At 44.9% G+C, this 19,011-nt stretch overlaps 1 protein-coding gene across 1 annotated transcript in view; it reads left to right on the forward strand.

Moving 5' to 3' along the window:
• The window catches only part of CDCA8 (cell division cycle associated 8), a 114,770-nt gene extending 98,383 nt beyond the window's left edge, over positions 1-16,387 (forward strand). Inside the window, exons 10-11 of the mRNA XM_068126630.2 lie at positions 13,382-13,471; positions 15,524-16,387. Coding sequence (XP_067982731.1) covers positions 13,382-13,471; positions 15,524-15,556 — 123 coding nt within the window. The 3' untranslated portion in view covers positions 15,557-16,387. The remainder of the gene's footprint in view (positions 1-13,381; positions 13,472-15,523) is intronic.
• The last annotated feature ends 2,624 nt before the right edge of the window (positions 16,388-19,011 follow it).

Consider the following 19,011-nt stretch of genomic DNA (forward strand, 5'->3'; position numbering starts at 1 on the left):
ATGGTTTAAACCTATCATAATTCAAACAATTATTTTGCACAAATGTATTTGTAATATACGTGACATCACATTTTATAAACAATTGAAGTTGAAAAAAAAAAATCCCCAAAAGAATTCCCCCCCAAAAAAATTTTTTGGAAAATTTTCAAAAAAAAAATACCCTTTGGACATACTGACGGGAGAGATACGTGCATACCAGAAGTTTGGTACGATTTCACAAAAGTTTAAGAAAGTAGTTCAGTGACAAGACAACAACAACAAGACAACAACAAGACAACAACAGGACAGACGCTGCACAGATATATATATTGTGTCACGCTATCAGATTCTTGTACCAGATGCTCAAATTATGGATTTAGAGTTATACCTGCAGCATTAAAGTACCAACCCTGTACCTCCATAAAATAGCAGGGTTGGTCAAATTGGGCAATTTCAAATGCATGAAAACAAAAATTGAAATATTCATGTGTTACCCAAAATGTGAAGTTTTTCAACTTTTCATGGCAGGAAATCTAGAAAATGTCGCAAAAAATACCAACCAGTAATTTACAATCAGAATCAATTTCTAGGGTTCTAAAGGTTTTTTTCAAGCATGATGTTGGACAAGTAAAGTAAATAAAAGTACCATAAGAGTTATTGGCCGAGTGCCAATTTTTTTGGCACCTTGCCAATATTCTGTATTTTTCACTTTTTCCGAGCAAATAAGTTGTGACCAGCACTGATTTTAATTGGAATTTAAGGGAAACAAACACGCTCATGTTTCTTCTACTACTGCTGTATTTATTATGTGCAGCATAATCTGCATTGAATCTTCAAGCATAATCTGCATTGCAACTGTGCACAAATACTGTAAATCCTCGCCCCCCCCCCCCCCCCCCCCATCTGTACGCTAGCCCAAGCTGTCATGCCAAAATATCAAGGCAAAATGGCGAGTAGGTCTACATGTATAGAATTTTCACACACATGTTTGGTGAAGCACCATTTACAAGAAGTATGTTCACAAGGCTTGACTTATCCATAAATAAATAAATAAATAATAATAAAAAAATACAGCTTGACTTATCCATGAAGGACAATAAATGCATGTGGCATCATACTACTTACACTTGAAAACCCCACGGGATATTAAGTTGGCCACCAGAAGTGTGATTCAAAGGTCAAGTCATTGTCTTGTGAGCCTAATTCACAAAGTACTTACAAGTACAGCATTGTTCAGTAAACGATATTCTTTGTCTAGTATATGAATAAAATATCATGCACACTGGATGCACAGCACTGAGCAGCATGCACAGGTCTTATCAATTGCACAAACTATAATGACTGTCTCAATCATTTTCAGTCATGACCATGAGTCAACAAAATGAATCAGATTGTCATATAAGTAGTGGACAGGTCACAACACCCCTGTTGCTTCTGCGATGGCCCGCCGGCTTACAGTGAGCAGGTTGGCCTGGCACGCTTGCCACCAACAGCAGCAGAGTCACCAGATGGCCAATAAAGGTATATTTCCGGCGGTTTATTGCTGATAAACGATCAATCCGGAAGCGAAAACGGTGAAACACGCGGCGCCGCCTTTCAACGGCGTTTATACGCAGTAGAGGTTTAGCACATCTGGTACAAGAATCTGGTAGCGTGACACATATATATATATATATATATACTGTCATCCCTCGCTATATCGCGCTTCACTTTTTGCGGCTTCGGTACATCGCGGGTTTTTCTCGCTCGTATATGTAAAATTATATATCGGATTTTTCATTATATCGCGGGATTCTGCGGCCTATAGGTATTTTTATTTTTTTAGATTTTAATTATTTTTGCGGTAAAATAAGCATTTTCTAGCCTAAAAAATTAATAATAATATGAATAAAAATATAACACATTAATTAAAACCTATATTAAAAGAATATTACAGTAAATCGAAATAAAATACGCATTATAAATGAGTAGACAAAGAATCGTGCGTATGGAAAACCAAGCTTGGGTTGCTTGTGCTAGGTTGCCCAGATGATTTCGTTATAGGGGGTTATAAGCCTGAACAAGTTTTTAATATGGATGAGACAGCCTTATTTTGGAAACGGATGCCATCTCGCACTTTCATCATGATCGAGGAAGCCAGAGCCCCTGGATTTAAGGCCCACAAAGATCGGGTGACTTTAGTAATGTGTGGGAATGCTGCGGGCTTTATGATAAAGCCTGGTCTTATTTATAAGTCCAAAAACCCAAGGGTCCTCAAAAACAAAAATAAGAACCTGCTGCCAGTGTATTGGATGCACAACCAGAAGTCCTGGATTACGAAACTCATCACATCGGATTGGTTCCACCAGTGCTTCATTCCCGAAGTCAAGCTTTATCTCGCAGAAAAAGGACTCGAGTTCAAAGTGCTGTTGCTCATGGATAATGCAGGAGGTCACGTGCTCGACCTGTCGTATGATGGCGTACAAATAGAGTTCTTACCGCCAAACACCACATCGCTGATACAGCCCATGGATCAAGGTGTCATTCGTGCATTTAAGGCACTTTATACGCGAAACACCCTGCAGCACCTGGTCGAGGCTATGGACTCGGATGAAAACTTCTCGCTGAAGGCGTACTGGCGTGAGTACACCATTGCAACGTGTCTGCAAAATATTCAGATGGCCATAAAGGAGATGAAGACAGAAACTTTGAATGCCTGCTGGAAAAAATTGTGGCCAGAAGTAGTCCACGATTACGTGTACAAGGGTTTCTCTCCTGACGAAGTCCACCACTCTGCAGTAGATAAGGCAGTGAAGCTGGCAAAATTACTAGGAGGAGATGGCTTCAACGATGACTCCCGATGATGTTGAGGAGCTGCTCGAGACCCACTCAGATCCGTTAACGGACGAAGACCTGGCGGAGATGACGAAGTCAGCAAGTGAAGAGGAAGAAGAGGGTCCAGGGGATGAAGAAGAAGGCCTATCACTGGAACGCCTCGCAACCCTAGTGAGAATGGCAAAATAACTTAAGGAAAGGGCTGAAGAATGGGACCCCCAGATGATTCGTTCGTTGAAGTTCAGAAATGTAATCGACGGAGGCATTGAAGTCTATAAAAACCTCCTCGCCCAGAAGAAAAGGCAGCGCCAGCAACTGCCCATCACTATGTTCCTCATCCGAAAAAAGAAAGAAGACGCCTACGTCTTCAGCACGAAAAGAAGTTCCGGACGACGACGAAGATACTGCACCACCTGACGAGGCGCCTGCTGAAGTGGCGCCTTCAGAAGAGCTGTAATGCTCTTCTTTGCTGTGCAGTACAGTAAAAACTATTATTGATATACTTACCCAGTATCTATTACAGTATTTTCAAATATACTGTACAGCTATATATACACGTACAAATATTTTTCTAATACGTAAGGATGGGTCTCAAAAGTGTGTTTAAGAGTGTAGAAAGGGTTTATAAGAGCGTGGGGAAGGTTTATAAGAGTATGGGGAGGGTTTTTAAAGGCTTAAAATATATAAAAATAATAAAATTAATATATGGTTTTTACTTCGCGGATTTTCACCTATCACGGGGGGTTCTGGAACGTAACCCCCGCGATAAACGAGGGATGACTATATATATATATATATATATATATATATATATATATATATATATATATAATATATATATATATATACACAGACTTGGCATTTAATATGGAATATATTTTTTGTGGGGGAGAACTTACTTTTCAAGACGTCTTAGAACCAAAAGTTCATTGGAATTATGTTGAAATTATTCTAGATTTTGTTAATGTGACCTTTAAAAGAAACAAAAACCACATTTGACATTTCGAAACAAATAAATTGATCCTTGAAAGTGATGTAAACTGATATTGAACTCAATTCATGGACAGTACTGTGTTAAACTTCTGTACGTTTTCCAGAAGTATCTCTTTATTTTACACATTAGCCAAATTTTTTTTCACAAAAACAAAAGTTAAATTACGACTGGGATTACGGACAGTAAAATTACAGTTCAGTACTTCGTGTAACCCCCACGAGCATTCAGGAGAGCACGTACACGTTGAGGCATGCTGTTCACGAGATTTACCAAGGTTTGGACAGGAATCGCTTGCCATGCAGTGACAATAGCCTGCTGCAATTCACGCACAGAGGTCGGCTGCTGGTCCAAGTGGTCGATTTGACACGTTAATTCTGCCCACAAGTTCTCTATCGGATTCATATCCGGGGACATGGCAGGCCACTCCACATGCTCTACACCACGGTCAGCAAGAAAGTGTTGGATCATGCGAGCACGATGAGGCCGTGCATTGTCATCTTGGAAGACGAAGTTTCCTCGAAAGGCTGCACGAGCAAATGGAAGCAATGTTTCTTCCAGAATGGCCCTGTACTTGAACTGGTTCAGGTTTTCATTCAGAACAACCAGGTCAGTTTTGCCCCCTGCATGAAAAGCAGCCCAAAGGGTCACCACACCACCTCCAGCTTGGACTCTTGGCACTATACAATCTTTGTTGTAGGCTTCATGCACTTGTCTGCACACTCGGACGCGGCCATCTTGACGATAGACCAGAAATCTAGACTCATCACTGAAGATCACGTGATTCCAGTGTCCTGGCTGCCATTGACGGTGCTCTCTGGCCCACTGCAATCGGCGCTGGCGGTGTTGTCTGATCAGGCGTGGCTTTCTCAGGGGACGCCTGGCACGATAGCCTGCTTGAACCAGTCGTTGGTTGACTAGCCTTCTGGATGCACGCACATTTGTCGGTTGCTGCCACTCAGCCCTAAGCCGATTAGCTGACTTGGTACGGCCATTGCGGACTAACCGGTGCAGCTGGCGATCATCCCTCGTGGTTCTGCGGGGACGTCCTGGCCTCGGTATTGGAGTAGGCACACCCCTCTGAGCATTTCGTTTCAGGATCTTTGACACCTGACCTTGAGTGATGCCATACTGCTGAGCAATAGCACGCTGTTTCATGCCGTAATTTCGTAAAGCCACCACTCCATGACAAACAGCATTGTCAAGTTGACGAACCATCTCCAGAGAAAGCGGCAATAACTTTTGTAGACGTGCAGCAGTTGTTTTCCACTAATACAGAACGCAACAACCCTTATATACCCGATTGTGAAGCCAATCGTCAAATGTACCTGTCCTTACATTTTGTCACGCCACCTGTGATATTATCCTGTTATTGACTTGTTGCTGCGAAAGACGATCAGTGACATGGTTCTTTTAACAAAGAAATCACCGAAGCATAAAAGAAACTCACCAGATTGATATACTGAGTTCAGAAAGTAAACCCAAGTCAAGAAAAAAAAAATTATTCCATATTAAATGCCAAGTCTGTACATTTCCGACATTATCGCCACTCACCTCGGCGCTTCTTCCTCTTCGCTCCTCCGCCACCACCTGCAAACTCTTTATTTGGTTAGCAAGCACGTCATCACGATGTGAACACAGACCTTGCACAAATTCCATCACCTCCTTGATTTCATTTTTAGTCTCCCTTCGTTTTATCTCCCTTCGTCTTTTTAATTTCACTCACCCCCTCTTCTACCTCCTCCAACTTTTGTTTCACCCCCTCTATTTCCCGGTGCGCCCCCACAATTTCTTCTTCTAAGGCCACCTTGGTCATCTCTATATGGGTCCTGATTTCTCGTTCCCTTACCCCCAACGTCTCTACCACCTCATCCAACCTCTTTGTGTCAGCCCCTCGTGTACTATCTGCCACTCTTTCTTCGTCACTATAAGTTCTTTTTTTATTTCTTTTTGTGCTGATTTCAGCCCCCCTATCACGGCCGTGTTCTTACCTACTTGCTCCCCTTACTCTTTCTGTCCTACCGTCAGCTTCTCCACTTCCCGCGTCAACTCCTCTATACCCCACTGTAACCTAGCCGTACTCTTCTCTCACCTCTTTCTCCACATGCCTCTCACACTGCTTTACCTCGTCACGTACCCCCACGACCTCTTCGCTCACCCCGCGCCTTATGTCCTCCCACATTTCTTCTATTTCCCTCTTAGATGCCACCCTCATTTGTTCCAATTCGTTCTTTTGGGCGTCCATTTTGCTTTCCATCCCGTTTTTTACCTCCTCTATCTGATCCCCCATTTGTTTTATTTTTCGGGCGGATTTATCCCCCATTTCCCTCAATTGGCCCCCCAATTTGCTTTCTAATCCCCCAATTTGATTTCCCAATTGCTCGCCCGTTCTGTTTTCCAAATTATTTAACCCATCTTTCATCTGGCCACCCATTTCCTTCATTTGGCTACTTTGCACATCCATCTTTTTCCCCTGGACGTCCATCCTCCCATTTATTTTATTGATGTTATCACTTAGTCCCCAAATTTCGTTCATTTGTTTGGTGGATTTGTCACTCAATTCTTTTATTCCCGCCATGAATTGCACCATGAAGGCTTGCATGTCTACCCCCTCCCCCCCCCCCACTTGCGCAGCGGGCGCGGCCTTCGTCGCCATGTGCGAGGTACCGCCATTTTCTTCGCCTGCAACCCCTACTGCTGCACCCTCAATCAATGTCCTCTTCCATTTCTCCCAATTGTCCCAATTCTTCCCGGGGGTCCTGGATTGACTCTAATTTCTCCTCTTCTACCCCCACCGGCATCCGACCGCCTTGGTTATCCAAGGCACGATTCAAATTTAGATGTAAGTACAATTTCGGCCGCTCGTAATTTTGAGTGCGTTAGGCGCACGTCGGGTCAAATCCCACTCCCCGACACCAATTGTTGTGGATCTCCAAACGTCGGCCTTCCCCTTACCAAGGGGGGATTCATCCCCTTGTCTTTTTACTAGCCGACGTGATCCGGGGCTATCACGTTCCTTCCGGTCAGCGCTGAATAGGGTGGTAGATCGAATTAGTCCTATTACCTAAGTACCAGCGCCTCCCGGGAAGCAAGGAAATAACCCCACCTGAACCACGGTTTCAGTGGACACGCCGAGCGATAGCGAGCCGCGATTCGGGCCGTTAACAGCAACTAACCCGATTGGAGCGGTTGTGATCGTGCCACGCTTACCCAATGGAGAAATCACTAAGACGGTCGAATTAAGAGGAAACAGGAAGAACAAGTAATTTATTACACACACGTTGTACAATGCAGAAGAAGAGGAAGGAGCAATGTACAATGAAGAATCGGCAAGCTGGCGATTATTGCACGGCTTAGCCACGTACGTAATAAACGAACCGGCTGGCGGTTATACTGGCAACCTCAGCAACCCAAAGCCGAACGTGACAGTCCTCTTGATCAAAGCGCATCAGCCCTCTCCGCACAGTCCTCTCCCCAATGAGTGCCGCTGCATCAGCCCCCAAGTCCTCGTTGGTAAAGCGCGTCAGTCCTTCTGCACGAGTGCTGTTGCGTAAGTCCTTCAGAGGGCTTTGCGCGCGCGTTTATACAGCGCCGCTTAGCGAACCCTCTCAAATCTGGTAGATGCGCAATCACCACGCCCCTTAGCCAGGCCCACTCAAGCCCTGGTTGGTTGTTGGGGTCTTACCCGCTCCGCCCTTGATGTCTGCTTGACGTGGCCACACCCCCACCCTTGCGCTCTGCCCCTTTTCCAGGCCTTAACTCGTGGCATTTGGCTGGTTTCAGCATCCGAATGCGAGGGGCAATGGGGTGCAGACTGGATGGGTGCAATGGGGAATGGGGTGCAGACTGGATGGTGTGCAATGGAGTCGATTGGAGGGAGGGCTGCAAAATGAACAGGGCCTACTCTTATTTATTTTACACAACACAGGTATCATTATTGTAAATGGCCTTATCTCACATACACTAAGAAATAACTAACGTTCTAAGGTGACCTACGTGTTGCATGTGGACTAACTATGGGGGCAAAACCTTTCAGCTTTATTAATCAAATATGTACACTTTCTCAGAACTATATGCAGAGGACATGCAAAGCTGATATATATATTGTTGCGGTTTTGAGAACCCTTCACGAGTAAATACTGTAAATAGCAACTTGTAAATATTACCTTTGTAACGTTAAAAGGTCGCACCCTAGTTAGGCCACGAGCAACACGTAGCAAACCATAGGCTTCTTCTTTAGTTATTTCATTAGTATGTGTTTCAGGTAAGGATCTGTTTCCAATAGTTGAATCTGCGTTGTATTAATCAAATAACCTAGCCCCCCTTCTCAAATTCCCATCCTATTCATTTTGCGGCTTTACCCTCTCCAAATTGTATGGCGCGCCTTTGCCAGCAGCGTTCGCTGCCTTTGAGCTGAAGCTCGCCCCAAGCCACCATAAGCCACGTGGCAGAGTGGAAGTAAGGGGGAGGAGCGGCCAGGAACATAGGTGTGGCCCCATCAACGCGTCACAAGGGGAGGTACCAATGAACCCTCGCGGCCAATCCGGGCTGAGGCGGGTTCACGGGTAGGCGGAGCAAAGCGGACGCGGGTTGATACGCGAGGCTTGTAATAAAAGCGCGAGCGCGAAGCCCTTTTACGCAGATGTGGGGGAGATGATCGGCAGAGAGGAGAGAAGATCGGCAGATGATCGGCAAACTTGAGAGAACAGCGCAGAGGCGGCGAATGATAAGAGCATTCCGCGGGCGGAGGATCGCTTGGGACGATCGTTTGACACGAACTGCCGTTGGTTTTGAGAGCGTTCGACATGCTATACGTACGCAGATTCCAGCCCCTCGCATATGTAAGGTCCGGTCGCGTGCTAACGAGACGCGAAGCTGCCTGCCGTTCTTCGCCCGTGGACCCGGAGCCTGGACGGATCCCATCGCCTGGAACCATCTGCCTGGACCTTCCTCCCCTACCAGCTACCATTCCGTGTGAGTCTGTCTGTTTGTCCTGGGGTCGTGATAAGTTAAAACTGTTTAGTTAAGCTTGCCCTATGTCCTTTTATTTCCTTCTTTTTTTTTCTTTTTTTTTTTTTTTTTGTATACAAGATCGAGGCTCGTGAAAGAGCTAACATTAATCACACAAAAAGACAAACCGACACACAAAACACAAAAAACAAGGGGAGCGGCAGACAAGATGGGGAGAGAGGGGGAAGGACACAAACACAACATTTGAGAGCAGGGACATCGGGAGGACTTGGGGGGAGGTGGGAGAGGAATAAAACATATGAACACTGCAAGGACTCTGGGGTGAATTACCGGGGGTAGAAAAGATCAAGGTTTTCGATGGGGGAAGATAAGAGATGGTGGTGAACAGCTGTTTTAAAGACCTGGAGGGAGGAGTGGGATTGAAGGGAGTGGGGGAGTTTGTTCCAGAGGCGGGAGAAAAGGGGAATGAAAGAGTGAAGGTGAGCAGAGAGCCTAGACTTTGGCAGTTTAACCATAAGAGGGTTGCAGGCAGATCTTGTGCGACCTGAAGGAATATTGGGACGACAGAGCACAGAGAGAGCTGGGGGAGCAAGGTCGGAGAGGAGTCGGTAGAAGACAGAACGACCACCAACCTGCCTGCGGTGAGTGAGTGAAAGGCCCTCGGAGTTGACTACATCGCAGGAGATTCCAATGATTCTGAAAGCTTTGTCCTCAACAGCGTGAAGCCGAGCAAGGTGTGAGGCAGGAGCACCAGCCCAGAGGGGGGAACAGTATTCCATTGAGCTGCGGATGAAAGCCTTGTATGTGGTGAGGAGCTCAGGTGTGCCAAGGAAGGACTTCGCACGACGGAGGATGCCCAGTTGGCGACTGGCTTTGGAGGCCAGCTTGGAAATGTGGTTTTCCCAAGAAAGATCATGGCAGATAGTGAGACCCAAAAGCTTGAGCGACAGAACTTCTTGGAGAGGATTGTTGAGAAAGTAGATGGGAGGGTTGTCCAGTCGGTCCTTTCGGAGAGACATTGTAAGAGTGAGATTTGTCAGGATTGAAAGACATGTTCCACTTGTTTGACCAGTCTGTGATTTTGTCCAGGTCTGCAGAGAGTGAGGAGGCTGCAGACTGCCGATCTGAGGGATGAGGAATGGAGCGGCAGATAGTGGAGTCATCAGCAAAGAGATGGAGAGGATTTTAGATAGAGAGGATTTCTTCTTGTATATTCCCTTCTTTCGTTTCCTCTTGTAGTGTAGTAAATAAACCATATTTGTTCTTCCTTCACCCTTCTTATTCTTTGGTTCCTCTCATCCGATCGCTTGCGTCCTGTCCCCAATTGAGTACCTGTGGCACGATTTGGCCAACCACTTTAAATCGGGTTTAGTCCTTTTGTTAACGGCTCGGACTCTGGATTGCTAAACCGCTCGGCAATTACCATCACATCCGCGGTTCGAGCAGGGACTCATCTCCCTGCTTTGCGGAGAGATTAGTGAAGGTATTTGGGAAACCGTTGACCAATCACCCTGGCCAATCTCACCCCGCAAAGCAGCAGGATAGTTCCAGGACCGGAGACGGCCAGCTTAACAAGACAAGGGGATTAACCCCCCCTTGCTAACGGGAGTGCCGTACTTTGAGATCCATAACAATATATATATATATATATATATGATTGTATATATATGTAAAAATAGAGTGCGTATCAAAAAAAAAGGTAATCCGAATTCAAGGGGTTAATATGCTAAGGTTATTTATTTTGACAATTTACATGTGGTTTACTAATTAAGAGGAGATCCTCAAATTTCCATTGATACCTTCCATGCATCATTGCTGTCGCACATGACCGAGTACATGTTCATTGAAAATGACAAGTTCAAATCGCATTTTTACAAGTTTGGCTAATCGACGCAAGTCAGGATAATTGGTGCAGAATGAATGTCAGATGTGAACTTTTCTCAGGAATGATTGGCCTTTATGCACCCACACCTTCAACATGTCCACCTCCCCTTTCAACACAAAGCTCACAGCGGCGGAGCATGCCCTGAACTGCTCGTCTCACCATGGCCGGGTCATTGCGCAAAGCATCCACTTAATGTCGAACACGGCCCTGCAATTCGTCATGATCACTGGGAGGAGTTACGAACACCATGTTCTTTAAATGTCCCCAAAGGAAATAATCACATGGTGTGAGGTCAGGTGATCTTGGTTGCCATTCCACTGCAAGGTTGAGGGTGATGACTCGGTCTCCAAAGAGTTCCCTCAGTCGATCTCGGACAGCGATAAGACGATGTGCTGGGGCGCCATCTTGGGCCCACCAGAGATATCTGAAGACATCACGAACCTGTCGCTCAAAGATCTCCTCCAGCCAGATCATCTGCAGATACCTGTTACCATTGACATTCCTTTGAAAGAAAAATGGTCCGATCACCTGACCACTTCCACAAAGTCCCAACCAAAGAGTCCACTTTTGTCGATTCATGTTAGTGTCAAAATTAAATTCCGGGGGTTGTCCTGTCGGTGCATATTCAAGAACATTATGGGTATTGACCTTGCCGTCCATGGCGAAAGCAGCTTTGTCGCCGATAACGAGATACCGCAGGAAATTGACATCTGCTTCGCAACGTGCTATCAACCATCCGGCAAGCACCAGCCTCATGGCAAAATCCCCTGGCGTAGGTTGATGCCGGATGTGAATCAGATATGGATGTTGGTGGAGGTCCAGTCTTGTGATTCGGTTGAATGTTGCCGAAGGCAATCCCGTTCCATTTCGTCTTGCGCTGGTATCCCGAGGATGCTCCAAAACTTGCTGCCTTACTGCTGCAATGTTCATTTCCGATCGCCCAGTATGCCTCCTACCAGAATTCCCCTTGTTGCGGTTGAGGCTAGTGCCATGCTCTTGGTATTTTCTAACATTCGCCCAGATGGTTTTGGCTGCTGGAGGCTCCCGTTCTGGGAAACGTTCCCTGAACACATCACGAGTTCGCTGCAAACGTCCAGTTTGGTGAAAGGTTGTAACCACGAAGGTCCGCTGTTCAGTCGTAAGTTGAACCATCTTTTCAATGACTTTCAGCCCAGAACCTCTGGAAATGATGGGTACATAACCTTGGCCGTTGATCCATATCATTAGATCCACAACCTCGGCTGTGTCCGTACAGACGGGTCAATCTAGCACTGAAACCTTGCTGTTCAAACGTTATCATGTAGCTTTACCGATAAATGTTCACCTTCCTTGCTATAGGCTTTAATGTATTAACATACATTCCTTCCCAGAAGCCAAAGTATTCGTTACACATTCACCAATAGAATACAACTGCTTGCACTTTTATCATTGTTCTGCAGGAAAGGCACTTTATGATTGATTGGTGTGGCACGGGGGAAAGGTGGGCGGGCTGGTCAGACAGAATTAAGCTGCACCCCTCCCCTCCATGTTTGTGTTTGCATATTCTTTTGACATTTTCGTTGCCTGTAACTAGGGGTTTATGTGAAGAAGTAAGTTGGGCTGTGAGTTTGCATACTGCTGGAAGATGTTTTTGTTACCTGCAGTGTCTCGGACAGTATGAGACGTCTTGTCTTTGTTCTTCCTATCAAACCGGGTGAGAGAGAGGTGCATCGTTATGTAAGCCACGCCATGCCCTCACAACCACTGCCCTTCTCTCGACACCCGTGGAAGGGGGAAGCTCCACCCTCTCCCACAGCTACAGCGAGCAGGCGTTGTGCGATTGGCCCATGCTGCTAGGCTGTGGAGATGATTATTGTTGTGGGATTGGTGCTGTTGATTGGCTGCCACTTATTAATGTGTGAGTGTGGTATATGATTGGCTGGTGGCTGATGGGAAATGCCTGGGGAGCTGAGGGGTGGGAGGTGTGGGTATGGAGCAGGGTGGAGGAGAGGGCATGCTTGTGGCTGAGAGTTGAGGACTGTAAGAAGAGAGTATTGGGGGGCAAGATGCTCTGGTGGAGCCTGCATACTTGGCTTCAAAGCATGTCGTCATGCTGACAAGCTGTTCTTGCTATCTGCCTGGAACTATTCCTGTCCAACCTGCCTGCTACTTCTCATTCTCACCCACTTTTTGGATGAATGAGTGATTGAATGCTTGTGGCACCTTCGGTTCCTACCATTTGTTTTTACGTGTATTCATTTATTATATCAATGTTTCTCTCATCCGGAATTCTCCTTGTATGTCGTCTTGTCTCTCAATACATTATTCTTATTTCTTAAGAACACTTGTCCACCTCGTTCAGAATCTTGCCGCGCCGAGATAAAACCGTTCGAATATTAATAATCCCGAGGGACAAAAATTTGGTTGAGGAACATGAAAATTTCTGACAAGCTTTGGATTTTGGCACATTCTCCATTCAAGTGTATTAACGAATATATTCGGCCTTAAGCTGACCACCCACAAAGCAGCTGCTTCGGTGAATTGCAGCTACACACCTGACTGGGTTAACAGTCATGGTGGGGTCTTTAAATGGGACCATATACACACACACGCATACACACGGGCCCACACCGATTAACTAAGTTATTTTTATAATCCATTTTTTTCTAAAATAAACGAGCATTTGAACAAATGACTGCTTGAACTTTGTTTTTTGTTTTTTAATCATAATAATAATTGGGGGTTTTTCTCTTTGTGATCAGGCAAAAACAATGGCAGCAAAACAATCCAAGATCGACAACAGCAATGAATCTTTGCGACCTGAGACTCTGCAGAAGGTTAAATTCATTCAGGTATGTTGTACGGATCACAAAGCACAGGATTCTGTTTTTTGTTGTTGCATGGAATCATTAAAGTGACATGCCATGCTGATTTTTCAAATGCAAACTGATCTGTGAATCATATTCTGTAGAGTACATACCTCCGTCAGGCTGAACAGTTTACGTTTTGTATCTCACGGATGGGCCGGTTCTGGATCCAGATCTGAACCACAATCTAATCGGCTTGTTCTTGCCACTTACCCAACTCATCCACCTCTTTTAAATTGTTTGTTTTAGCTTGTTGTTTAGTTTATCACGCATCCATGAGCTTGTTTATTGTAATACTACACACACACACACACACACACACACACACACACACACACACACACACACACACACACACACACACACACACACACACACAGTCGGACCTCAACATTTGCGGTTCATAACATGTGCCTGCATTCAAGGTTAAAAAAAAAAGGTTTTGTTTTTTTTAAACATCAGGAATTCTTCCACAGATTTAGGCTGGGAATTCTTCCACAGAAACCTGCGCTTATGCACGGATTCATCCCATCTTGTCTTCAATTATCTTACCCATCCTCCTGCTCTTGGTACTCTGAATCCTGTGAAGAGGCAGTTTTTTTTAAAGCAACTTGCACTCTCCTCCTGGATGGCAAATCCAACTGAAGGCAACCTTGGATCATTCCACAAAGCCTGCAACAAGTATGTCTACTCTGAAGAGCCAGAAAACACCACCTGTCCGATCTCAAGCATGAGCTTTCAAACTTGTCTCTCTCCTCTTCCACCTGGTGGTGCATTGTCAAGGTGGCCTCTCATCAAGACTTGCCCCCTCTGCCCTCTCCGTGATTTGTCCCCCATCAGGTATCTGCAGGACGCACGTGGTCTACCAGCACCCCCCTCCTAGTGAAATTGCCAAAATCCAGAACCATTGCTCACCTCCACTCATTTGTTCCTCTTTTTTCGTGCCTGTGGAACCACCTTCGATACTCTCTTCAATCTCATTCTTCCCTCCAGGTCTTCAAGACAAATGTTCACCACCATCACATGTCATCCCCTATCCAAACTCCTGATCTTTTCTGCACCTGTAAAACCACCCCCTACCCTTCCCCAAAAATTGTTTTTGTGTCCATCTTGTCCACCCTTTGCGTTCTCCCTTACCCCCTATCATTACCTATATCCCTTGATTGTCTGTCTATTTTCTCCCTCCACTCTGCTGTTGACGTTTCCCCTTTCTCCTGCCATTCCCTTTGTTATGTTGTCCTGATTCTGTGTCATAGTTATTCCACGAGCCTCGACCATGTAGTAAAAAATAAGACAAAAAAAAAATCCCCTCCCATTCCCACCCCCCACTCATATAATGCCCCTACAATTGTGGATTCGACATGCGCAGCATTTTCCAGGAAGGTATCCCCTGTGAATGTTGGGGTCCAACTGTGTATATAAATAGAGAAGTGTTTGGTTATTTGTAAAAGCCCTTTACCAGTTATGATCAAAATCCTCAGCCCTTAACGTGAATGAATTGCATGTATTGTTGTTTTATTGTTGTTGGTTTTGTGACAAAAAACTAAATTTGTAGTCCCGTTGGTTCAGGATTGAAGGAGAACCCTGATTATCTGTAAATGTGTATCGTTCCGCACCACTTGGTGGGATGAGTGTTACAAGTAGTCTTAAATACATAAATTCTAGAGGAGTGAACCCACCCATAAGGATGTTAAACTATTAAACTTGTGTTCCTGTAATTCAATCCGGTTACGTTTACTATATTTTTAGATACTTGATATAGATACTTCAATATTCAATTCTGTATCCTTTTCAATATCTCCAGGAAGATGCAGTGCTGCAGTGGAGTAGGCCATGTGAAATGGTATCTCGTCATTTTAATATGTTGTACTAGGGATATGTATTGACTCGATTCCCATGCCCAGGACAAGTTTGCCATTCCATCGTGCTGACATCATGCTTCGAGCTTTGGTGTGTGATTGTTATTCCCGTCACATTATTTTAAAACCATTCCTGCAATATGTTTACCATGTATTTTATTTTGTTTTATCTTTTTAGAAGACCGTTAACTTGCTCAAGAAACCAGAGTAGAGGAGCCCATCCACAAGTTTACTCGGCCCCTACGCGGATGATTCCCACATTTTGCTTGGGCCTGTCGTTATTGATCGGAATGGTTGAGAGAGTGGTATGCTAATTCCTTTTTTTTTGGTTCTGTTATATTGTTCATTCAATGTCTGTTTATACCAATTAAATTGTCCATAGTTAAGGCTTGAAAGTATTTACAGTTTTGAATAAAGACATTTTGAACAAACAAAGGAACATAAGGGAATTATTTTTTGTGCTTTGGATAAATTATGATTGTATTTTGGCTTGCAACAGAGAGATCTTTTTATCTGTAAATCTCTTGATTAGTTGACGATAAACCATCGGCAGGCTTAGTCCGTGGGTGTTCTTCATGAGATGTTAAATTAAAATGACTGACTGGGACTTCATGCTTAATGTACAATTCATAATTCCAAAGCAATGAAGAACCATCCATTAATGGCAAACTCAATGACGCTTTGTGACCTGAGGCTCTGCAGAAGGATACATTTATTCAGGTATGCCTTGTACCGATCACAAAGCACTTAATTCTGTCTTTTGTTGTTGCATGGAACCAATAAAGGCAAATACCATGTTAATTTTTTTAATGCAAACTGATTTGTGAATCATACTCTGTATAGAGCATACTATTTGTGCCAGGCTGAACGGTTTACGTTTTTACCCAACTCATCCACCAAGCTTTGTCACAAGTCATTCACAACTTTTTGAGATATCGTGCTATATATCGCTTTTGTCCCCATCTCTCAATGGTGAAGAATGACTTTAAAAAATGATCAGATTGGGATCTTCAAAATCGAATAAATTCTTCCTTGTCACGCACCCAACCTGTCCACCAAGATTGTTTGTTTTTTTGTATTGTTATGTGCTCCTCCCCAACCCCCTGCTCACGGTGTACCTCCGAGCCTCGAGAGGAGTCACGGCAGAAAAATGTGTTATTCTGTATGTCAAAGATCAATGGTGAAGCCACACCAATTGTTACCAACAAACAAATATTGTATTAAGATCACACAAGAATAACAGTACAATAACAATAATAATCAATTGTACAACAAATAGTATATCATTCCTGTGATGGTACCATCAGGTTCGTACAATATAACTCTCTGTGTTCCAAGTGAGCGAAAAGAAGAAGATTCCCAATGTCTCTATTCCCGGCTTCAAGCCAAAGTTGATTCCGGCTTCAAGCCAAAGTCGATCCGCTCCAGCGATCGTCAGAACGATGTCCAATCGAGATCAGAATCCCGTTCGGAGGACAGTCAGTCACGCGGCCAAAGCTGCGCAAAGGCGCCCTCAAGGCGACTGGTAAATCCAAAGGCGCCCTCCAGGCGACTGGGAAATCACACCCTCGGGTATGGACGTTTCACGGCTCACAGTCGGCGAACCTCGGATTTACCTTCAAAATCCGCGTTGCACACACACAAATCAGATAAACGTCTGAAAGCGGTGAAAACGGCTGAAGCGAAGCAAAGAAACCTTGCTCGACGCACAAAGCGCGCGAGTCAAAATGGTCGACGGCCCGTGCTCGAGACGTAACGGCCCGTGATGATTCTCTTCGGAATCGACCACAAAACCTGACGCGCAGGTTGATCTGTCACAGCGATAACAACTCTGTCACAGGAATCCCTTTCCCGGGAAACCCGAAGTTCACTAGTGACCTCCATTCGTGAACGTTTGCTCCAGAACTCGAAGCGACTAGGCTTCTTGTCCGACTTCACTCGCTCCGCCTTTTTCTCTCCTCTTCGTCCGGTTCCGGTTTTATTTAAAACATTAACTTTTTTAACTTTTGAAAATAGAAATATCTATTTCCTTTAAATGACAACAATAATAATACATGGAATCAAAAATGTTTACAGTGGATGAAAACCACAACAACGAAAGTGACGAATCCGTAACAGTATGCATAGTCGAGGCTCGTGGAAGAGCTAGCACACTGACCGGATCAGAATGCAACAGATAAAAGCAGGATACAAAACACACATGCATGGGGTGGACAAGATGGATGCAGAAGGAGACTCCAAGGAGGCAAAACTGAAAAATTAGGAGGGGGAATTTGGGTGGGGTTAACGAGGGTAGATCATGGTTTTGGGTTGGGGGTGACTTGAGATGGTGGTGCACAGCTGTCTTGAAGACCTGGAGGGAAGGATGAGATTGAAGAGTATGTGGAAGTTTGTTCCACAGGCTGGAAAAAGAGGAACAAATGAGTGGAGGTGTGCAGTGATCCTGAATTTAGATAGTTTCACCAGAAGGGGGTTGATGGTGGACCGTGTGAGCCCTCCAGAAACCTGGGAGGAGGAGGAGGAGGAGGAGGGGTGGAGGGCGACAAAGCACGGAAAGAGCAAGGGGTGCAAGACCTGAAAAGAGGTGCAAGACCTGTTGCAGAAGCACAGTCTGGGATTGTAGATCGTCATTGGGTGAAATGAAAATGTGAGTTATAAATGTAAATTGTTCTGAGAATAAGGAAATAAATTAGCTCTTTTCACAAGCCATGAATCGTGGCTCGAAAAGACCGTTTGAGTGAGTTACGTTACGAGGGTTTTGCTCACTTGCTCGGAAATTAGCGGAGACGTTCAAACCACTTGGCTTGCGGACCGGTTCAAACACAAGGCCTTAGTGTTACTTGGGTTTCATTTCTCACCGTCGCAACTCTCTTCCAATACGACTTTCCGTGGATCTGAGGTTAGCACCTGGGTGGTCCCCAATACCTGTGCTACGTCATGAGAACTGGGTGGTACTTTAACCGTGATCTTGGGTTCATGTTCATCAGGAATATTGCCAGCACTGTCGCCACGTTATTTCATCCTAAGTGCATTCACCACCCCAAATGGACTCGAGTCTTTATACTGACATAGTTTGCATTGTGGTTCAAATTTCAATATCTGTCAGTTACCTAAAATTCGATAAATAATTGTCCTGTTTTGGAACCCACTTTCTTTGTGTTTTTATTTTATTTAAATAAATAATTTATCACCCGTTACTGTTCACTTTTAACAATGGGAGAATATTTCACAATGTCCTGCTTTCAGGCCATTTCCCTCTTGCATTTTCACGACTAGAAAGCCCTACTCCGTTCAGGAGGGGTGTGAGTAGTGAGAGGGGGTGGCTATTGATCCCCTCTGTCTGCAGTAAGGGGGGGGGGGGGGCGGTCTGTAAACCACTTGAACTGTGGCACGTGTACAGAATACAATTGAAAGTCGTCTCACACGCAGGGGGGGGGGGGGGGGGGTAGATATGTTTGTGCCCACCACCTGACCCTGGGTAGTACCAACATGTATGCAAAACTTGGTGGATATTGGGCCAGCCCTGTATTTATGCCTCCATTGACTAAGTCGTCATGGGCATGTTTTTGGGGTTGTCCGTTTGGCTGTCCGTTCATCTGTGATAGGTTTTTGTTACCGCAACTTAAGAACGGCTCAAGGGATCTCAGTCAAACTTGTATGTATAAT

The sequence above is a fragment of the Myxine glutinosa genome, chromosome 10 (assembly GCF_964187855.1).
Source record: "Myxine glutinosa chromosome 10, kmMyxGlut1.1, whole genome shotgun sequence".
Lineage (NCBI taxonomy): Eukaryota > Metazoa > Chordata > Myxini > Myxiniformes > Myxinidae > Myxine > Myxine glutinosa.